The sequence below is a fragment of the Hydractinia symbiolongicarpus genome, chromosome 2 (genome assembly GCF_029227915.1).
Source record: "Hydractinia symbiolongicarpus strain clone_291-10 chromosome 2, HSymV2.1, whole genome shotgun sequence".
Classification (NCBI taxonomy): Eukaryota; Metazoa; Cnidaria; class Hydrozoa; order Anthoathecata; family Hydractiniidae; genus Hydractinia; species Hydractinia symbiolongicarpus.
Genome location: NC_079876.1, coordinates 17,929,078 through 17,951,435, shown reverse-complemented (window position 1 = coordinate 17,951,435; position 22,358 = coordinate 17,929,078). Strand labels below are relative to the sequence as shown.

Here is a 22,358-nt window from a genome sequence, read left to right as displayed (position 1 = left end):
TTGTTTTAAGGTCTTCGCAATAGACGAAATGGGTATTTTATTTTCTAAAAAATCTTTGGTGTATGGACGGCTCACTGCTGCCGTTATTAAAATTTATAAGACAGATCTATTCCATTGTACATCTGCCAGTGGCTTTTGCGTGGTCCTCTTTAACTAGGCTATTATGTAAAAAAGGAAAACTGTGTTTACATGTGACGGCCAAAGTGGATATCTTTATTTTCCTTTGATTTAGCTGAAAAAGTTCTCTTATTTGCCATGTCAATAATATTAGTTTAACGTCAACAATGTTAATTTAAACTAATGAAGTCATTACGATGCAGTTATAATCTTGAGGCCAAATTACTTGGAAAGTAGGTGGTGACGTCAGTTATATTTCATCGCGAAAACTTAAATCCCTGAATACAATTCAATATTTTTGAAACCGTTTGTCAATAGTACATAATCCTATAAATTTTCTTGATCTGTATTTTAAGCTACACACAACAAAGCATCGGTTTAACAAATTTATAAAAATAATTTTGTGGACGTCAACAAAATTTAACTCTTAAATATATTTAACAGCTAATCAGAACCGCCCGACCCTATGCATTATTTATTCAGTGATTCAAGCTTGACACAATACAGGTAACAACCAAAATGATTGTCAAGAAAGTTTGTGCGTCGTCGAATCATTGCGAACGTCATCAAAATTCAAATGACGCATATTTTATAAGTTAATCTTCCACAGGCTTTTATGGCCTAGTTAGGTAATAATTCATAGATTTTTCTTAAAAAGTTATTTTTATATAAACCGGGTATTGAAAATATTTTTGCTTGAATAGCACATTAGGTAACTTGAAATGACGACTCCAAATATTAAAGCGAAATTGCTAATTCTCAAAACAGATAATATGATAATATGATTTTCAAAAATTAACACAAAAAGAGGAAGGGAGCTGTTTAAACTTACCGTACAAATGTCATAATTATGTGCAATACAATATATTAGATTGAAATCCTAATACATTCCCCACAAGGGGTTTTTAAACAAAAACTCGGTTAAATACCCTTAAATATCTCAAATGGATTTTTTAAATTATATACTAGGAGAATAAATCAGAAATTAAGTGCGTGTTTTAAATTTATAGTCATAAGTTTATATTTTAATCATCTTCTGTTCTGGCTTTTGTTAACGCGACATGACTTTAGTTAATACCAAGTTGATCATGTTGTTCCATACGGCTCGGATCTTCCAGTGCAAGGTAGTCACCTTCTCCTTCAGCGTTGCCATCTTCGGAAAATATCACGTATTCCTCTTCTGCAGCAAATCTAACAGAAGACTTTGCGTTGCTTTCAAATGTCATGTAGAGATTTTCGCTATCATCTTGATCAATTTTTGCAGAATTTTGTGAATCTTCAAATTGCTTCGTTTCTCTAGGGTAGAAATTTATGAGGAACTTGAATTAAAATAAGACGAAAAATATGATGACGCTTGTCTTCGTTATATTCATACTAAAGTTTTTAAACGTAAGTATGGAATTTGATTAAAAAAGGCACCAAGCGAGGTAATTTTATGACAAGAGAGTGTCGATTGTTAGACATGAACAAAGCTTATTCTGCGTTATAAATCGCATATATGAATACTCAAGTTGTGTTGGTCTGTGACCGAAAAATAGATGTGTTTATTCCACATTTTCAAAATTATGTCTAATTGTTAATTTTATTGACATTAGATTAGCGTCAATAATAACTCATTAGACAAATTTAACTGACGTCATCTACTCCGTCTAAAGTTTCTAAAGCTCGGTCAACCCACGCGTTTTGGAACAGACGGGTTAATGACGTAATCAAATAACCTTTAAACATCAATGATTATTCAACTGTTTCGAAAAGCGCATGGTCTATATATTTTCCTGATCAGCGTTTCCAGGTTTACACGATAGAGGTGTTTTTTTTTGGTCTATAGACGGGTCCTTGCTGACGTCATCAAAATTCAAACGATCTTTTCCATTCTTTTTCTCTGCAAGTGTATTTCCAACAGATTTACGGACTATTGTAAAATAAACATATGAAAATACCTTGCAGTTAGTTGATCAGTGCCAAACAATTCCACCTTGTGTTTATCGATATTTTCTTCCTTGACGTCTATCTTGCTGTGTTCATTGTTTCCGAAATTATATATCCTTGCCATTGTTTGCCCGCCGAAGAAACTCTCCTCCTAAAAGTTAAGCAACAAAATTATTTTTATTTTAGATGGTGTAATCACTAATAAGTGATGTGTACACTCAAAGAAACAAAATATCGGTTATTAGAGCAGGGACAATTATTTACAATTTTTTCCCTAACTCTGGGGAGCTTAATCGACAGGTGAGTTTATTGGGCACAGGCCGCCTACTCAGTCATTTACGGTATATGCTCAACATAAGCTATATCTGGATACAAAGGTACATGTTTATATGCTAACATGTACCTTTGTACAAAACACAGACTACCGAGCCACTGTGCTAAACATAGAACATAACAATATCAATACGCATAAATGTGCATATCTCGAGTATTAACATTCAATTTCGTAATAAAGCTAAGCAGAGCATAAATGAAAAGCCCGGAAATAAAAGTAAGCAGTAGTAAAGAAAATTTACGTGTGTAATGAGCGCTTGGTCAAGTTTGTTTCTTATATCAATAAATAAAGGTCTTAAGTCCGGTGGTGCAGACCAGCATTGGAGCATGAGGTCATATATTTCTTCAGGGCAATTCTCTGGCTTTTCCATACGTTTTCCAGATCTCAAATAATCCATCATGCTTGACGTCTGGATTTGAGGATAGGGGGAGATACCCAGTGTAAATATTTCCCATAACAAGACTCCAAATGACCACCTGTAAGAGGGAAGCATAAAATGGTTAACTGTTATCAATAAACTTTTGATTGAAGACGATCTTAAGCATTTTAAGAAAAATAATTTGTAACATTGTATTTTATTTCAAAGATTTTGAAGATGGTTTAAGAGAGCCGAAACACGTCAATAAAATGTTAAAAAAATAAATATAACTACGGGTTCGTCCGTTCTTTATGTACCGCGTTGCGTGTGTCTTGCTATTCGCGGTACTATTTTGCGCAGAGACAGACAGACGACGGCTATTATAAAGAAAATTATTTCTAAATTTTGTATTTTTACGACCAATTGAAACTTTCACAAAACACAATATGAGACAGAAATAGTAAAACTATAACGCACGCGTCACTCTTTGAAGTATATTTTTGGTCGATAATTGCTTCAGGTGCCATCCATTTAATTGGAAGCAAACCATCGCTCTCTTTTAAATAAAAATTTTTATTGTCCGTATCTCTGGCTAGTCCAAAATCTGATATTTTAACACTCTTGTCTTCGGTAAGAAGGATATTCCTTGCAGCCAAATCACGATGTACACACTAAAAATAATTGCTTTGCGATTAACTAAATGAGAAGATGTAGCTGTATAACCCTTTACTAATGTGAAGACTTTAAAGAGACCTGTGTTTCTTTACGATTTATCTGACCTCTTATTTATTAATATTATAGTGCAGGAAAATAAAATCTGGAGATGTTTTATTTCGGAATATGCCATGATATCTTTCCACGGGAACAAACTTAAAAGAATATAGTTGACATGAAGTTAAATTTTATATTACCTTTTTTTCTGCCAGAAAAGCCATACCATCGGCAATTTGAACTGACATCCAAGTCAAATCATATAATGTTAGGTTGGAATCATCTTGTCTTACCCAAACTGCTTCAAAATCATCTCTATTTAATCTTAGGTAGTTTAGCATAGCTCCATTTGAACAATATTCTAGTAGAACAAGAAGGTTATCGCCCTTTGTGCAAGCGCCGAGAAGGTTGACAATATTCCGATGCTCGCCAAGATGAATAAGTAATTTCAATTCATTAGCCAAGTCCTTGTATTCTGTCTCTGTAGCGTTTCCTATAACATTAAAATTGTTATTTTACCTCTGATACAGAATTCAATAATTAAATAAAGTTCATATTCAATCACTGTCAACGTATGTGTTAAATTAACCTTTAAGTGACTTAACAGCAACAATGATTTTCTTCTTTCTTCTTGATACCATTTTTTTCAGAAAATTCGCTGCCTGACGTCTCTTTCTTGGCCTAAAACCCTCCATTCCTTCTGCTGTTGCCATGTATACTTCACCAAATGCACCCTCTCCCAACACTCGCACCAAAGTTAATCTTTTCCTCGGAAATTCGAAGTTTTCGTCATAAGGTAAGTTATTACACTGTTCCAAAATTGACTTGTCTGGATCAAACTATGGACATAAAGATATAAGTTATTTAACTTTAAAATCATCACAAAAGCTTAAGAGAAACCTAAAAGAAAGGAGAAAATGTGTAATTATACAAATCGTTGACGTAGGCGACATGGGCTGCATATCATAGCTTTTGTCCGACAACGGTTAGATGCAAACACTGCTACGGCGCTTTATGCATTACAGGGCCTGTTGCAATAATCTGGTGTGTCTGCTGTTATTCCATCCGTACCTTTGTCGATGTATTTGTCAACAAAAACAAGTTACGAAAACGCTTTTTTGCACGGCGATTCCATGCGTACATAAGCGCAAATATCAAAACGATTACACCAGCAATAGATGAAGTGATAATAACGATTAAATTGGTTTTGCTGATGATGGCGGCGTCATCTGAAACAAGAAATTCTTCCAGTGTAAGATAACAACAAAGTAGAAGCAACATCTTTTATTAATATTATTCTTTTTTGTATTTAATCCTGACAAAGGTGCCATTTTATCTATCATTTAACCAATTTTATCCCAGCTTCATTTGCTAAGACAAAATTTCTATGTTAGTGCAAAAAGTTGTCAATAAATTGATAGGCGCATCAATTGTTAGAGTTTTCATTCTTGTATTTACTATTTTGTAATTTAGTTTTATATTTACTTTTTGTTTTGTTACTTGTTAGACTATCTAGATTTAAGCCGCCGTTTCTTAACGTTCCAAATTTTTAAACTAACCAATTGATTCAAAAAAGGAAGAATGTTTAGTAAATACCATACCTTTAGTTATTATGTGTGACTCATTTGCAGGAGGTCCTGCACTTCCGTCTACAACGGGAGTAACTTCCACGGAATGAATACTGCCGATGCTTCCGTTTACAACGTACTGATTATCGCATATTGAAATTAAATCCATGGCATCAGAGATCTGGTCTTTATATTTATGCACGTACTTAATGTTGATTCTTGCAACAACAACATCGCGAAGTAAATCCAATGGCGTGATCCATTTAAACTGAACCTCAGATTTTACCTGTGTAGCTTGCAGGTTAGATACGCTCTCTGTTAAAGCAAAAAAGATGTGTGTAACAGCATATCATAACATGGAACAATAGTGAATATGTGAGATATATTGGTATAAGTAACCTTGCACATTACCTTCCCAAGTGATGCAAAGATGATGGGTCGAGTGGGACTTGAACCCACAACCTCTCTCTTATCATAACAATTTCAAATATATTTTTTAACGAGTACAGTACTGCTTAGTTGTACTCAAGTTACTTTCATCGAGAAAAAAACAATACTGAAGAATATTTCACAATTAATCTAAAGCCATTTTTTAGATTGTCAATGTGCAAAAATTTCTTACGCATCGTTTTTTTATCTGGGATAAAAGTAACCATAGTGTTTTAGTTTGAATTTAAAAGGAAAATAAATCTCAGCAACTAAAAGTAGTCTATATCATATATTTGACAAGAGGTAGAAAAATTCACTCATATGTGTTTTAACTTGGAGGTAGAAACAGAGAAGGAGATTGAACTCATCTCAGTGCACATTAAAATTTTATTCAAATTGCTATTGTTTCGGCAACCCTTTGATAGCCATCCGCGATGTGTATCTCCCTAGATTTTAACACAAAAACATTATGTCATCCTTCAGCACGCGGTTTGTTTGTATGTAAAAAACGTGATTTTTTGACAAGGCACGACTACTCTGGAGATGTTCTGTTGTTTTTCTCTCAGGGAAGGAGTGAGTTTTTATAACAAAATTTAATTATCCTACTTATTTAAAAAAACAGCTTTTTAACCAGTTTTCTAGTGTCCTATTGTAAGTACATTCTTTGGAGGAGCAAAACCTCTAGACTCTAAATCTAAGACTTAACTGATCGTGTTTATCATTGTGCTTGCACTTTGTAATTTTTCTTCTTTTCTCTGTATCAAGCAGAATATGTTTAAAGATTTGCTAAAATATAGCATGATGAAACTGTGAGTCAAGGGTGAGTAAAAAATCGAAAGACTAGAAGATTTAATAGTTATTTTTCTCTTAAAATGGTGTGATTTCATTAATAGATTCAAAAGATATTAAAAATCTTTTTTGACCTATTTCCATTACTTTGATTTTCCTGATACACAAAACACATATCAGCCTTTTTAAAATAAACTATTGTTCATTGAAATTTAACTGACACCGATACGTATTTCAAATGACAACATGAATAGGTTTGCAACTGTTTGTATCATGGATGATTTCAATAAAAACAAAAGAGTTCAATCTCCTTCTTTATTTCTACCTCCATGGTTTTAAAAAGCCGGCGGTAATCAAATAGTACTGAGTAATTTAAATATATCAAATATAAAATTACCAATTACAGTTTGCATTAATTGATTTACTAACCGCATTAAGACAACAACAAGACAACACAGTGTAAAACCTACCGTATGGAATAACTTCTATCTCAAGAGACGTGAAAATACCAGACAAGAAATACGAACCAACTCTTCTTGTATACAAGTCAATTTGGTATGTTCTATTTTGCTTTAGATTGCTCACCCGACCATATTGCGAAACAAATGTATATCTTGTTGACAGCCATTCTCCCTCGGATGTTACCATACCAATATATCGTATGGGAAATTTTTGAATATCTGCATCCACAGATTGTTTATGATGTTTCCATTTCAATTCAGCAAAATCGTAACCTAATCTGGTGGTTTCTAACTGCGTTGGTGCATCGTGTATCCACCGTGCTAAAAATAAATACATATATATTACTGCAACACCAAATTACTTCAAATTAAATCGGAAATTTCTTTACCCACATCTTCACTTTTTGCAATAAGTTTAAACGGACTTTTGATAATGGATAGGTAGCACAAAAAAGAACTTATCCCGCGTTCTATGGGAATATTGCGCTGTACTATGTCGTAAAATTATTACAACAGAAAATGTAAAACAATCTGTCTGGCACTGTGAATAATAACTATTTACCTTTCTCCTGACATGAATCACTGGTTAGGATAAACACGAATTGCCCTTGTATGCCTATATTTGATCGTCTTTCCAAGTAATAACTCAGACGCGGTTCAAATTCATGAAGAGACTGAAACGTCATATAAAAACAAAGCGGCTCACAGAAGCCAGTTACTGCATGCGACCGGTTTAGCCACTTATAATTGAAAATGCCATAAGTAACATTGCCGTCAGTTGCCAACACGACTTGGAAAGTGCTCCTGTTCAGGGGATAATCGTGATGTGGAACATCTACATAGGTGACAATAACAGCTTGCGTGGCAATAAATTGGTACCTCTCGGAATCGTACATAGCTATAACTTTATTAATTGATTTGAAGATGTTTTCATCGTAAGTTTCCCTATAAAATATCGATCCCCCTTTGGTTGTATCAAAGTCTAAATGGTATGGAGCAATGACGGTGTAATGATGCGGGATTGTTATTGATGACGTGATGCTTTTATTTACTGACAACAAACCATTTGTGGATATCTAGTTATACAAATTACAAAATTACCTTATTTAATTTTGCTCAAAGCCTACGTCACATGCTCTTAAAATCACACAGTATTATAACGTGCGAATGCAAAAATAATTTTACTGCTAATGACATGCGACAGAGAAGATTATTTATTTCATTTATGTAAGAGAATTAGAGTTGCAGCATTACTAAGTATAAAAAGGTTCCTAAATAATTAACTTAAAGTCATCAAAACTGTTGAACTTTTCAAAAACGTTTTCAACATGAAAATAGTACATAGAAACAGTAAAACAAATCATGTTTGCAGTTCAGGTTATAACTAGATTAGCTATGTGCATCAGGAACTTACGTAAAGGCGCGAGGAGTTTGTTGAAAATAATGGCATCGGCTTGTTGAGTGAAAGCTCTTCTGCATAATTATCTCCTTGCTGCATTTCTATGTCGTTATTTGAAATTCCATACGGATAGAACTCTAAATGTAACAGGTAAAAATAATAGAACATGGCAACTTTTCCACAATTTTGATTTTACATCTGGCTTCCAGTTCTTTATTTTAAATGTTATACCAGAGATCATGATTTAGATGCTAATCGATTCAGTTTGGAATTTTATTATTTAAATATGTAAAGCAATCTCATTTACTAATTTTGTTTTAGGCATTTCAGTCTTAAGAATTAGTTTTATCACTTACCCATTTTGGAACAATTCGGATTTGTGAGCAAATACACATGCTTGCCTTTGATACCTATATTGGTGCCAGTCAACAGCGATGTGCTTGTTCCTGGTGAAGTGAGTGTGCTCCAACCACAAAACCTTTCACTAAATCCTACAATAGCCTCAGCACTATCCAATCTTCTATAGGTTAATACAGCATAAGTATTATTGCTGTCGGATGCCAGTACCAATTGAAATGTATGCTTCTTCTGAAGAACATCATGCAGGGGAATGTTTACAAAACTAATAACCAGGCAATGATTTATTTCAACTGATTCATTCCGTAGTCGGTAAATATCTCCTGAAGCTTTTTTTAAAATGTCTTTTTCAAATGTTTCTCTGTAGTAAATTGCTCCCCCTTGGCGTGTGTCAAGATCAACATTGTATGGTGCAATTATGGTATCTTCAAAAGGTATTTTTACCTTACGTTGGTTTACGTAACCATTTACAGCAATTACTCCATTAGTACTGATCTAAAAATTAAAATCCACACTTAAATTTCTTTTTGTATCTAAAACGCTAGAGTTAAGCATCTTTTTACGTGCGTGGCAAAAAGCACTTTCTAAGTTGTCTTTTTTTTTAAAACCCACTTTTCGTTAGTAACTTGATTGTTTTTTGCGTTGTCTTAGCGATAGCTTCATTTAAATATCACTTACCCAGACCTTTCTTGCATGTTCCGAAAAAAGAAGCATTGGTTTAGTTAAAGCAAATCCTTTGGCGTAGTTATCATTGTTTTCTATTACTGCATCACCAAAGCTAGCCCCGTATGCATACATTCCTAAACGTACAGTGTATAATAAGTAATTCCACATTCTCTGTTGCGTTGCATTTGTTAGTTGTCCGTATTGTATTGTGTAGAGGGCGTCGTTTAGTTCAATTACGTTGAATCTGCAGACTATCCTTGCAAAAAAGGAATTCTTGCACTGCGTTTCGATCTGTAGAAGGTGTAACCTCTACAATTTTAACTAAAAAGGTCATTAGCCCAGTTTCATCATCACAGCTTGCTTTCTTGTTATCTCATAATCATTAACACATGTAGAACTACATTTAAATGCACTCCAAATTTACGATGGAGGTTGAATGCACCTACCTACGTCGGCGACTAATGTTATAGAAAAGTAATGCACGTACCTGAGCTACCTGCTTTACAACTTTCATCTGTAACGTGTAAAACATATTGTCCTTTAACATTAGCATTAGTATCGTCCACTAGGGTTCCATAGTCTTGATCAGCAGGCTTCAGATCTTTGAACCAACAAAATTGCTCGGAGAGACCTGTATAAACATCTAATGTATCTATCTCAATGTACTTTAACACAACGTAAGTATCAGTTCCATTAGAGGCTATTGCTGTTTGAAATGTGTGTTTCAAAGATGGCGCATCTTGTTGTGGCACATTTATGTAGCTAACAATCACAGCATGTTCCGCCGCAAAGCCAGTGTTAGAAAAAAAGTTCACATCCTTCGAAATGATATCCAAACTATATTTGTCAAATATTTCTCTGTAGAATATCGATCCTTCATTAGTTGTATCGAATTTTGTGGAATATACCGCTATTACAGTTTTGTCTCCAATGAGATTTTGTATTATTCCCTCTACTGGATCATCAATCGAAATGATACCATTGCTGCTAATCTAAAAATCACCAAACAAATCTTTAAATTAAATTCATGTTAAAAGTCATAATTGGGAAATGTGAACTGCCCCAAGTACCGTTAAGCTTAATAAAGCAAAAGGTGGAAATATAACAACAATTCAATGTTTTTAAATGACACAAGAAATTCAATAACTAGTTTAGTTATGCCTATTAAACTTAAAATATGCTTCATATGTACTTTTACAGTAAGATATTACATTTTATTTATAATCTCCAAACGTTAAATCTAACACTTAATTGATCGAGTTTATCATTATGCTTGCACTTTGTATTTTTCCTTCTGATTTATACATTACTCTTTTTTAAATTATTTAGAACTTAATTAGAATTTTAAAATTATACAGAAATAGAATATGTACTGAATTAAGTCTTCTTACAATGCTTAGCATATGCTTATTTTCCTAGTATATCTAAATGTGAATGTGGTTGTAAACGGTATACTTATTCGCCATGTTACTTGATATTGCACGTACATAAATGTCCTTTGAGGGTGATGAAAATAACAACATCGACTGGTTCAAAGAGAGATGAGCGTGTATGTCATGTCCTTTTCTTATTTCTATGTCGCCATTTGAGACTCCATATGGGTACAAAACTAAATTAAAAATGAGTTAAAAGATAAATACTTTAAGCGCAGAACATTTTACCGCCAAAAATGTTTCAAATGAGACTTAATAAAAATTTTTACGAATTGATGCTTTTAGAAATTACTGATTAATAACGTTTGCAACCAAATGCAAATAAATTTAAGTGAAACATTTTTCTTTTATTTTATAAGCGCATTAAATTAAAACTGGAATAGTATATTATTTTATTTCATGGATTTCCCGAAATATAAGAATTTCTTTTTCGTCCTCATAGCCCTTTCTAAATAGATAAACATTCTTAAATGTAGTCAAACTTCGCTAAATTTGCAAGTTTTTTGCCAACGAACTTTCTTTTACGTAAAGTACTTTACTCAGATAATTATTACCGCGTTTTAAGTTCAAGCATTTTTCAGCCAGGGGTTTACCGCTTAAATGCATAAGTTTTAGATATGCGATAGAATCAAGTTCATGAGATCATATCAACAATAAACCAATATAAATCAAACTCAAATTTTTAAGAATCGAATTTTTTTATACTTAAATTTAGAAATGTAGTTGCAATATTAAAATTTCACACCTGCAGAGTGGCATTTGGTGGTCAATTGCAAGACATATTTTCCAAGTTGATCCGTGTTACTTCCGATCATTATTTCTCTACTTCTTTCCTTATTAATCAGTGTGTAGGAACTACAAAACGGTTCCGAAAAGCCAACTATTCCATCTTCGGAGTCAATTCTTTCGTATTTTAAAACTGCATACGTAATGTTTCCATCGGACACTATAACGCCTTGAAAGGTATTCGTATATCCTTCGTAGTCAACTACATTAACATATGTTACAATAACTGCATGATTTGCTGTGAAGTTGTTTTTAGAGTATACATTAACATCGTGGGAGATTAAAGATAACGTTTCCTTATCAAATACCTCTCTACAGTTCACTGTGCCATATTCTTTATAATCATACGACTTGTGATATATAGCCAAGATCGGATACTTGTGCGGGAAAGATATTTCAAGAAGAGGATCAAACCTGTTAACCGATATTGTGCCCCTTTTGTCAAACTGAAATAATAAAGAATTATTTTCTAATACCTAAAATACAGATTGTTGAGAAATATTAAAAACAATGTTTGGTTTTTAATGTGTCACTACATCAAACGACTTACGTACAAAACCCATGATTTACTCGTAAACAACAACATTGGTTGGGATAAAACAAATTGCAACACTTCTTCTTTGTATAATTTAAAATCTCCAGCTCTACTTCCAAAAGAATACAACTCTAAAAAGTGGTCAAAATGAGTGTTTAAGAATACATGAAACACCTACTACTCATATTGAGAATACTGTCTATAATTTTTACTTCGAATTTAAAAGTATGTACTTTTGAAAGGGAAAATAAACTTTATCGAATTGTGTTATAAAATAATGAACTAGAAAGACGTAGCAAATTATCAAATGCCTTTTTTTAAAGTGCCGACTCTTTAAGCTTAAAAAGTACAGGCAAAAAAGTCATACCGTTTTAATCTAGTTTACTTGAGTATTATTATGCTTTAAGCTTATTAAAGCACAATAATACTCTACTATATAATACTCTACTATATACTATATAATAATAATAATAATACTTATTTATCCGATTTCCTGGCTTTTTGAGATTTTACCAAAGAATTGCGAAAAATTAGATTTTTGCTTAAAATAAATATTCTGTGAATTTTAAGTTTTCCAATTATATGAAAACTTAAAAGGTAACAAAAAAAAAAGATTTTGGGTGTTTCATGTGTCCTTAAACATTTAAACAAAAATATAAAATGGCTCATTGTAAGTCTTATGATGCCCAAATCAAAACATTACAAATGTTTTGCATTGAGTCAGAAGGAACCAATCTAAAGACTGCGATAGATATTTTATACAACAAACTATTCTTGGGCGTCGTTTTTGTTTTCGAGGGACACGGTTGCAAGAAATATTATACAAGACCTTTTAAATGTTGACGTCAAAGTTGTTTGTTGTTTTTTTTGATTTCCAATTCTCATTTTCCACATTCATAGTACTTTAGTAAAGCCTAATTCCATTAGCCTCTGATCATCCCTGTAGAGGGGTGAACAAGTAGTTCTTTCTTTGGAGCGAAGCCTTCATTTTTCTCATTAAACGTTGTATTAAAAGACTAATTGTGTATCTGTATTTTAGGAATAGTTAAATTTATGTATTTCAAAATGAAAGTAAATGTTTAATAATTTTTATAGTCGTGTATAGTTTTCCAATTTCAAAATTTTGGCTGTGCTTAGCGTTGAGAAGCACCCTAACTTAGCTAGCTATATTTACGCTTTTCTACGAAGGCTTTTGTTGAGTTTTGTTATAAGTGCTTTCATATTGTTGTTGTTTCTTTTTGTGTTAATTTCATTAATCCGATTTTCTGACAAAAAAATTAAAAACTTTAACGAAAACGCATTCTTCAAATTAAAATTATTTGGTGCCTGTTCGCCTGTACTCTAGGTACGCCTGTTAAAAGAAAAATAATGTCATAGCTGTATGATTTTTCAGACATGTCTAAAAATTTTAAAGAAAAGAGAAAATGCAGTACCATATAGATTGCCGTCAATTTCTACGAAACCCGTCATCTTTGTTATTATTACCGTTTCACTTTAATAGTTACGTAACCTTTTATGTAAAGTTTTACAAGTGCGTAGCTCTGAAACAATATTCTGCAAGACTTATTAATTACTAATGCCGTTTTTAGTGTAATAAGGGGAAAGTTACTACTATTATGAAAAAAAATCGTTTCCAAAAATGTAGTCTAAAATAACCTGAAATAATTAATTATGTAAAAAGAATTCGGCTTTTAGAAGTGGTACTGTTACCTTAAGGAGTTTTGCCTTTGTGTTTACCAAACTTTAACTTACCTGTTCCATTGCGTCCTGGACAAAACTTTGATGATAATCTTTTCACAAACTTTCCACCAGTTTTGCAGTTGGATTCACGAACTAAACCATTGCTGTTTTTTAGGTCAGAAAACGTAGAATACTTACAATAACCATTTGCGAAGCCTGCAGTAGCATAATTCATCTCCAGTTTTTTGTAATTAAAAATTGCATAAGAATCATATGCATCTTTAGCTAGAATAACCTGGAAAGTATTCTTTCTGGACGGGTATGCATAAGAAGGGACGTCAACGTAGGTGATTATAAGAGCAAAATCAGGTTTCCCATTGTTATAACGTAAGTAAATATCATCATCAATTTTCCTAAGTAACTCTGGTGAAGTTTCTTCCCGGTAGTAAATGTGTCCTTCATTCTCAGTAGTTAAATCGATCGAATAAGGAGCTAATACTACTTGTGATGTGGGAATATATAATTGTGTTCGATTAATCTCATACGGTGTGATATATCCATTTACATGAATCTACAAAATATATACACTATATTTCAAATTCTCAATCTGTTATAAGGAGATTGATTTTTTTTTAAGTTTATTTTGTATGACTTGTTTATTACATTCAATAATTATTTACAAAAAGCTCCGGGAAAAAAATACGAAACACATATTCTAGATTACTTAATAATTGTCAATCTCCTGTCCGATTGCTTTTTCAAGAACTGGAAGCAGATTAAAAATCATGTTAATAAACATGTCTGATTTTTAAATCAGGTGTCATTATTTATCAGCTGCTTACACAAATTTGTTCTCTTATTAGTTATTAGACTGTCTGTTGATAATTCCCATTACTCTTTTTTGAAAAAAGATTTAAAAAGGTTTTGGGAAAAAATAGAAACATTTCACGAAGGTTAATGATTTGAAAACCTGATTAGAAATACTTACAAAAATGTTTCTTGTCTCTGTTGAAAAAAACAATAATGATCTAGATAACGGAACATTTTCGTAATATTCATTGCCACGCTTCATTTCTGTGTCGCCATGTTCTGGTCCATACGGATATAAATCTAAAATTAACAACTTCTTTTGACTACTTAAAAATTTGATTGGTCTTATTCAATGGTCTCATGGATAAAAAAGGTATATTTTCACATATAAAATTTTCCCATAAAATCGCAGCATGTATTACGAAACGGTGCGAATTAGTAATATACCAATACTAGAAATTTCCATGGTTGCGAAATTAAAGCAAGGCTGCTTCTTGTATAATTTGCCGACAAACTAAACATTTCTAGCGAAGAGTAAAGCAGCTGCTTACTGTGGTGGTCAATAATTGCGGAGACTTTAAACTGCTAGGAACATATTGAAGGATGTATGTGGTCAACTCTAGCCAGCTAGCTAGCTATGATACATCGCTGATAATTATGACTTTTTTTTGTGCTCTAATTAAATCAAAATCTGAACACGTTTGTTTTTTAAAATTTTAAGCACAGATAATAAAGGTGCAGGACCGAAAAAAATTGATATTATGTTTTAAAGTCCAAAGGTGGCAAGAAATGTAGATTAAGTTTAAAACGATTTGGGACACATTTCCAATGCATATATTTTAACAATTGCATATCATGTTTTAAACAGGAAAGTTCAGCTTTTTCAAGAAAAACACTTTACAAGCATGTTCCCTATTGACCTTCGGATTCGGAGTTTAAAATCAAAACACACTTAAGCCACAGTCGTTATTCTCAGTTTTTATTTCAATTTTTATTTCAATCAGAACCCTCTAGGTTTTTTATTTACATCGCAATTAAACCACCAATTGGAGCCAAGTTTTGTAATTACATATTACCTTTCTATGATGAAAGGAACAGGTTTTGGAGCCTGTTTCTTGTTGTTCGTTAAAGTAGTCTTCACACAAAAATATATTTAATTAACAGCATTTAATATTACTAGTCTGTAATGGGTTGATAAATCCAAGGGTTTTAATATGTCACATTTTGTGTGTCTGTAACACAGCTATAAAATCGTGCGGACCCGAAGTACAATATAAACCATTTTGTCTATCTATACCGAGAAATATTACCCGAGCTCGATACGCTAACCGAGAGTAATATTTCTCGGAAGAGATGGACAAAGCAGTTTATATTGCCTTTATTAACTGATAACTATTTTGTTTGGGTTTGTAGAAAGCATGATTTTCTAAAGGTATCAGTTAATAAAGTTATGAATAGTATAGATCATTAAAGTCTCAATAAAAATATATTCAAACGAATACCTGCAAAATAACATTTGCGTGTAAGCGAAAACACATGTCGACCTTTGACACCAATGTTCGATGTACTTCTCAAGGATAACGAAGATGCAGTGCCTGCAAGATTTTTAGATCCACAAAATGGTTCAGAATATAAACTAAGACCATTCTTTCTTGATAGTCTTTTATAAGTTAAAATCGCAAAAGTTTCCTTTCCATCCGAGGTTATTACCACTTGAAACGTGTTATCGCCGCCGCCATATTTCATGTATATATAAGACACCACCACAGCCTGCGTTGAGTGAAAGTCTTTTTTTATAAGTCGTTTTACATCTCCATTGGTACGAGACAACAGCCCTGGATCACGTGTATATCGAAAGTATACACCCATTGGTTCTAATTCTATTTTACTGTAGTAAAATAACTTATATGGGGAGATATAAGTGTAGGAATTTGGTATTTCACCACTGCCTCTAAAAGATGATCCAATTATAATGGCAAATTTTGAGACCTAAATATAAAAAATCATTACGTAATTGATTGTAAGATAACAAAGCGAGTTGTGACTAATTCACTTGTATAATAACTTATTTTCTTAAAGCGATAGAGTTTTTAATTTGTGAGATTTTTAAAGATAATGGCGAACTTAAATTCTTTCTATGACACATTCTGTCAGTAATTGTGATCCAATTTGATTTTCTTTTTTTTATCGATCGTTTCCATCGGACTTGGCTGTCGCGAATTCGTTTTTTCATGTCTTATTCTAAGGCCATTGGAAAAATCCACTTAGCCAGGCGAGGTATGCTTTTTTTGACTTTTTCGAAGAAATATAAATTGGGGAGCTTCTGGTTTTTCAAGGTACCTTACTAATACTGTCACTGATGTTTTATATAAACCATGAAATAAAACTAGCAGCGTCGAAAATGTTCATTACCACGGTATTTTTGTATCTTAAATTACATATGATATACTTACGAATATTCTATCAGACATCTTTGAAAACAATAGCATTGACTCGTTGAGGTAATGGTATTTATGAGGCAGGCTATATATATCTCCAACGGAATGCCCCCATGGATACAACTCTAAACAAAGAAAAATAGATTAAATAGAAAGGAAACGTTGCTTTGTAAGAACGTATATTCTCCCGTTTATAATTCCTTAAGATTGTCTGCTGCCCTGGATAATCGATTCTTAATAAAACCTGATGATGATGTATCTTTTCATTTCATTTTAACATGCTCTTCTCATTATATCGTTTAATTTATAAAATATTTAAAATAATTTCTTATTAAATATAAAAAAAATTAAGCATTTTTTATTTGACTGTGGAGATTGTGTAAAAGTTATTGCATGCTAGCTGGTGTATAAATTGAAGCAGCGTTCTCTTTTGATAATTGATAAATCATTCAGACAAGAGATATAATGGCTTTTTGAAGTCGTAAATAAGGAGCATTGGAAAATTTTCAATTTAAACTATTCAATTCTTTTCCAATAAAAATATTTTGAAGGATTAAAGCGATTATCAATGCAGTAAAAGTCGCACCGTGTATGGTGCCTCAAATGGGAGATACAAAGTATTTGTTCATAAATTGTTGAATTCGGAGTTGAACTCCCCTAATCTATCGACATGCTACTTCCGAAACAGAGATCAGAGCTATAGCTAAATAGAGGCCAAAGTGATGATTCGTGCTATGGACAGGTGGCCATGCGGTATAAAGCGTCAATCCTAGACGAGTTGTCACTTGAAACCGGAAAGTTTAAAGTGCGTGAGTTTAAATATTATTCTGTCCGAAAATTTCCTTAATTCTAGCACGCCAATAGATACACGGAAACTTAGTTCATAGCTAATGCGAAATTAATAAATCATAACTAAAATGATTTTTACCTATCTTGTCAGAGCATGATTTTTCTGATAAGGTGAACATATGCCTCCCTAAAACACCAGTATTAGATGTTTTTGACATGTTTTTACTTTCTTGTGACGATGAATAAATTGTTGTTTTACATGCGCCTATAGAATGACCTACTGTAGCACCTGAAGCATCTAATCTTACGTAGTTGTATAAACCATGGGAAACATCACCATTGAACCCAATAACAAGTTGAAATGTGTGTCTTTTAGATGGATCTGTGCGCAAGGGTATATCTCTATATGTGATGATAACAACATGGTTTACTTTGAAATTTGGATATTTTCTTTGAAATATTTGTTCTACCATATCCAAAATCGTTGTATTAGAGGTGTCCCTGTAAAATATTTGACCACCCTGAGTAGTGTCAAAGTCTAGGTTGTATGGAGAGATAATTCTATGACTTGTTGGGAGTTTTACAGTAGGAGTAATCACGGGATAACGTTCCGTGACAAAACCATTGACACTAATCTAAAAAAACGATAATTTATTCCTTCAAGGAAGTTCTTTGCGACATTATTAGAATAAAAAAGTTACAGTAAAAAAAGACCTTTAGGATAGTGCATTATAATATTACTTAATTAAATAGTAATCCGCCGTAAGATTAAAGGAGAATAAAGGTAACAAAAAATAGTAAACTTTTTTTGTTACCAACAGAAAGACAAAGGTATTATTAGTTAATAGATACAAACAATACATACGTATAAGGTGTCAATCTCGCTGTCGAACAAGATGATCGGTTTTGTCAGAAATAAAGTTGCAACAATATCATTTCCAGCAGGCATCTTACTGTCGTTGTTTTCAGGACCATATGGAAGTAACTCTAAAAGAATTAATTTTCAAACCGAAGAAATATAGGTCATGTGCACATGGTTAATATTGCATGGAGGCGTAGGTTGGTATATTCTAATGGATTCTCTTAGCCACATAGTTACACATAGTTAGTCATGTAGGTATACAGTTCCCTTCCTTTGTTTTTGTTTTCCAAATATATAATTTTGTCATTTGAATAAACTGGAAACAAGTAAGACAGCTCTGAGTAACCAAACTCAATAAAATCAATTTCATGCGAATTACAGCCTTCCCGAATATTAAACATGCTATTATCCCATCGACATCAAGAACAGAACCAACTGACATAACATATGAAAAAACCTGGGTGTCTTAGATTTCATCCTACATAAAGTTAATAAAATGAAACAAATTGACATAATTAGCAAACCTGCAAATGAGCATTTCCGGGATAACGCAATGACATATTTTCCGGGAATTCCAATGTTAGATGTTTTCGTATAATCTACAACATCTTTACTTGATGGTGTTGTTACTTGTGATCCACAAAAAGGTTCGGAAAACCCGATAATACTAAACGATTTATCAAGGCGTATGTAGTTGAAGATACCAAACGTGACTGTGCCATTCGATGCGAGTACAATCTGGTATGTACATACCTTGTTCAAATCGTAAAAATACGGCACGTCTACATAAGTTACATAAAACACATGCGACGCATCAAAACTCTTATTTAAGTATAGTGAGACGTCAATACTAGTGGATTCTAGGATATCTTGCTCAAATGATTCTTTATAAAACACATGTCCACCCTTTTCATAATTTATTGTGATTCCATAGCCAGACAACCAGCTGAACTTTTCTTTGGTGGACAAGGCAAAAAGGCTTTCTACCCTTGCTGTGCTGATATAACCGTGTACATATGCCTTAAGAACAATACAAATAAACACATCAAATGTTTTTGTATACACTATCTAAGAACAAACGAAAACAACAACTATTTTTTGGTGTGGACGAAAAGGACGTTAGAAATATACCTTTAGTGCTATTTTTGATTGATACAATTTAAAAATTTCAATCGAACAACAGTCACTAAGGAGCCAATTTTAATCCAAGTGACAGTTTAATTAAAGCAAATAGTTCAGAATGTGTCAACTTTTTAGGAATGATTTGCCGAAAAATGTGTTATTACGATATCTGTAGTATATAAAAATTCTATAGGGTCGTGTCATTTTAACAAATGACCTAAGGGATAACGGGATTTAAAGCTTTTTTGATGAAGTCATCAACCCGTCCATTCCCAAATCGATTGTAAGAGGCAGATTTGAGAAACTTACTGCTTTTTCCTAATTATCCACGCGGGGATATCAAAGAAAAATGAACACATCTACTTTTTCTGTCACAGACAGAAACACTCTTCGTATTACTTCATAGATTAGGCCATAAAGCCCGTAGAAAAATCCACTGAGGCAGGATAAAAATGAAAAAGAAGCGTCATTTGAATTTTTATGATGTCAGCAACCCATAAAAAACAATTATAACCTTGTTTTCACGTTGCCTCTATTGTGCAGAGATTAAACTGATGATCAAGAAAATGTATATGATCATGTGCTTTTGATGAGCGGTTAATGAGATATAAGGGTTTAAAAATTTTGCTGACGTCAGCAAAGTAAATTTTTTTTTTGAAATTTGTATACCTCTTGCCTCCATGTTATAGATCTTGAAAGGCTAATCAAGAAAATGTATATGATCATGTACTTTTGACAAACAGTTGCAGAGATATTGGGGTTTAAAGGTTTGAAGGTTTGAAGGTTTATCAACCCTTCTATTCCGAAACGGATTTGGGGACCCAGTTTGGGAAACTTACCCAAATTGGTCCCGGGTGGTCCCTAGTTACTCACGCGGTTAAAAATCACTGACGTCCCCACCTCGTTTCCAAGTTATTTGGCCTCAAAGCTTTAATTGCACTGTAATGGCTTCATTTATTTAATATAGGATATTGACGTTAAAGTAGTGTTATTGACGTCGCGCCGTCAGGTCAGAAAATTTAACATATTAGACATGCATTTTTCGGTTACTTTAAAGAAAATTTCGGTGAGATCAAAGGAAAATGAACATATCCACTTTGCCTGTTACAGACACAGGGAACTGGCGTATTAATATATAGAAGATTGATGACGTCAGCAGAGACATGTCAGAACACAAAATTTTTTTTTTTAGAATTGTGTATGCCTGTTGCCTTCATCGTATAGATCTAGAAAGCTGATCAAGAAAATGTATAGGATCGTGTACTTGTGACAAACTGATGCAGAGATATTGGGGTTTGAAGGTTTTTTAATGACGTCATCAACCCGTTCACTCCGAAACCGATTCGGGGACACAGGTTTGGAAATCTTACCCAAATTGGTCCTAGGTGGTCCCTAGTTACCCACGCAGGAGATGACGTCAGTTATTTTCACCCGTTTCAAAGTTATTTAGCCTTAAATGTGAAAGTAGAATGCAATGGCGTCACTAATCTTAATATACTTTCCTTTGACGTCAATATTGCTTTAACGTCAAAGTTTACTTATTTACAGAACAAATTTATAGGTGATGTTTTATAGACTTTATCAAAGAAATTTTATCCACTTTGCAAAAGTCACAGACAGACAGAACTGGAGAATTATTATAGAGACTAGTCGTTAACCCGTGGAAAAATCCACAGGGACGCCCGTCCTTTATGTATCACATTTCGTGTTTCCGTTACGGGACGCGGTAACCCTTTTGAACAGACAAAATACGGCTATTATTATAGAGATTTAAATTATATTTGGGGGGCAAAACTTACGTATAGCACAGTTGCATTCTCTTTAAAGAAGGGCATAGGTCGTGCCAAACGAAATTCTTTTTTCTCGAGTTCTTTCAAAATATATTTGCCATAGTTTGTAATAGGAAGTAACCCTAAAATAAATTGTAAATAAAACTAACTTCTTTTTATTATTCGTGAGCAAAATCTTGTTTACACGGAAATATGTATAAACAAAATCTTCCGTCGAAAACAATGCCATATATATTTAATAACCTTTTGCTTCGCAAAAAAGTAGTATTTTTTTACATGTTGCAGCTGGTTGTTAAAAAAAACTTTCTTTATATTTTATTTATAATAACACTTTTAACAATTTTAATCATACCTGTCTGACACATTTAATAAATTATCTAAAGTATAGCTATTGACGCCAACATAATATTTAAAGTCAAGTTACATAGTTATAGCATTCGTCCTTTTCTGCATTCTCTAAAACCACATTCACCCACTTGGCCATAAACGTTATGCCAATTTATTTTTTTTAAATCGTTTTCTGTTAAGGTGGCAGTTACCCTTTTTTAGCTGTCCAAATACTTGAATTATTTAGTCAGTGTTTTATTTATACCATTTTTTAATTTTTTCTTAGAAATATTAGCCTTAATACATAATAATGTGATTTGAACTTGTATCGAAAACAAGAAAAAAATTTGCTTCTACGAGTTCCAACTTCTTACAACCTCGTTATTTTTTATCAGTTTTTGTTTTTAAATGAATCTTGGGTTAACCCTGTTAAAACAGTGCGCGGATTTTTTGTTCAGTCATATTTTTTAAACCATAGCTTTTTGTTTTTTTCAAAAGATTTTTTGTCAGCATGTTAAGAGAATGATATTCCGAATAAAAAGATTTCCGCACACCGTATCATGGTTGCATGGTTCACAAATCCAGAAAATTTTAAAGTAAAATTAAAATGCTATCAAAAGTTAAAGCTCGTGCATTGTAGCATAATAAAGGTCGTCTTAAATTTCTAC

At 32.9% G+C, this 22,358-nt stretch overlaps 1 protein-coding gene across 1 annotated transcript in view; it reads right to left on the bottom strand.

The window, feature by feature from the left end:
• Positions 1-927: 927 nt before the first annotated feature.
• Positions 928-22,358, bottom strand: part of LOC130629768 (uncharacterized) — a 30,699-nt gene continuing 9,268 nt past the window's right edge. The window contains exons 10-34 of the mRNA XM_057443107.1: positions 21,373-21,485; positions 18,976-19,471; positions 18,455-18,576; positions 17,729-18,224; positions 16,816-16,925; positions 15,865-16,351; positions 14,541-14,662; positions 13,625-14,123; positions 11,888-12,003; positions 11,297-11,783; positions 10,606-10,727; positions 9,606-10,110; positions 9,131-9,252; positions 8,452-8,947; positions 8,111-8,232; positions 7,259-7,772; positions 6,706-7,017; positions 5,051-5,332; positions 4,521-4,678; positions 4,039-4,288; positions 3,650-3,942; positions 3,216-3,409; positions 2,622-2,856; positions 2,058-2,197; positions 928-1,413 (exon numbers count right to left, since the gene is read on the bottom strand). Of these exons, the coding sequence (XP_057299090.1) occupies positions 1,185-1,413; positions 2,058-2,197; positions 2,622-2,856; positions 3,216-3,409; positions 3,650-3,942; positions 4,039-4,288; positions 4,521-4,678; positions 5,051-5,332; positions 6,706-7,017; positions 7,259-7,772; positions 8,111-8,232; positions 8,452-8,947; positions 9,131-9,252; positions 9,606-10,110; positions 10,606-10,727; positions 11,297-11,783; positions 11,888-12,003; positions 13,625-14,123; positions 14,541-14,662; positions 15,865-16,351; positions 16,816-16,925; positions 17,729-18,224; positions 18,455-18,576; positions 18,976-19,471; positions 21,373-21,485 (7,022 nt within the window). The 3' untranslated portion in view covers positions 928-1,184. The remainder of the gene's footprint in view (positions 1,414-2,057; positions 2,198-2,621; positions 2,857-3,215; positions 3,410-3,649; positions 3,943-4,038; positions 4,289-4,520; positions 4,679-5,050; positions 5,333-6,705; positions 7,018-7,258; positions 7,773-8,110; positions 8,233-8,451; positions 8,948-9,130; positions 9,253-9,605; positions 10,111-10,605; positions 10,728-11,296; positions 11,784-11,887; positions 12,004-13,624; positions 14,124-14,540; positions 14,663-15,864; positions 16,352-16,815; positions 16,926-17,728; positions 18,225-18,454; positions 18,577-18,975; positions 19,472-21,372; positions 21,486-22,358) is intronic.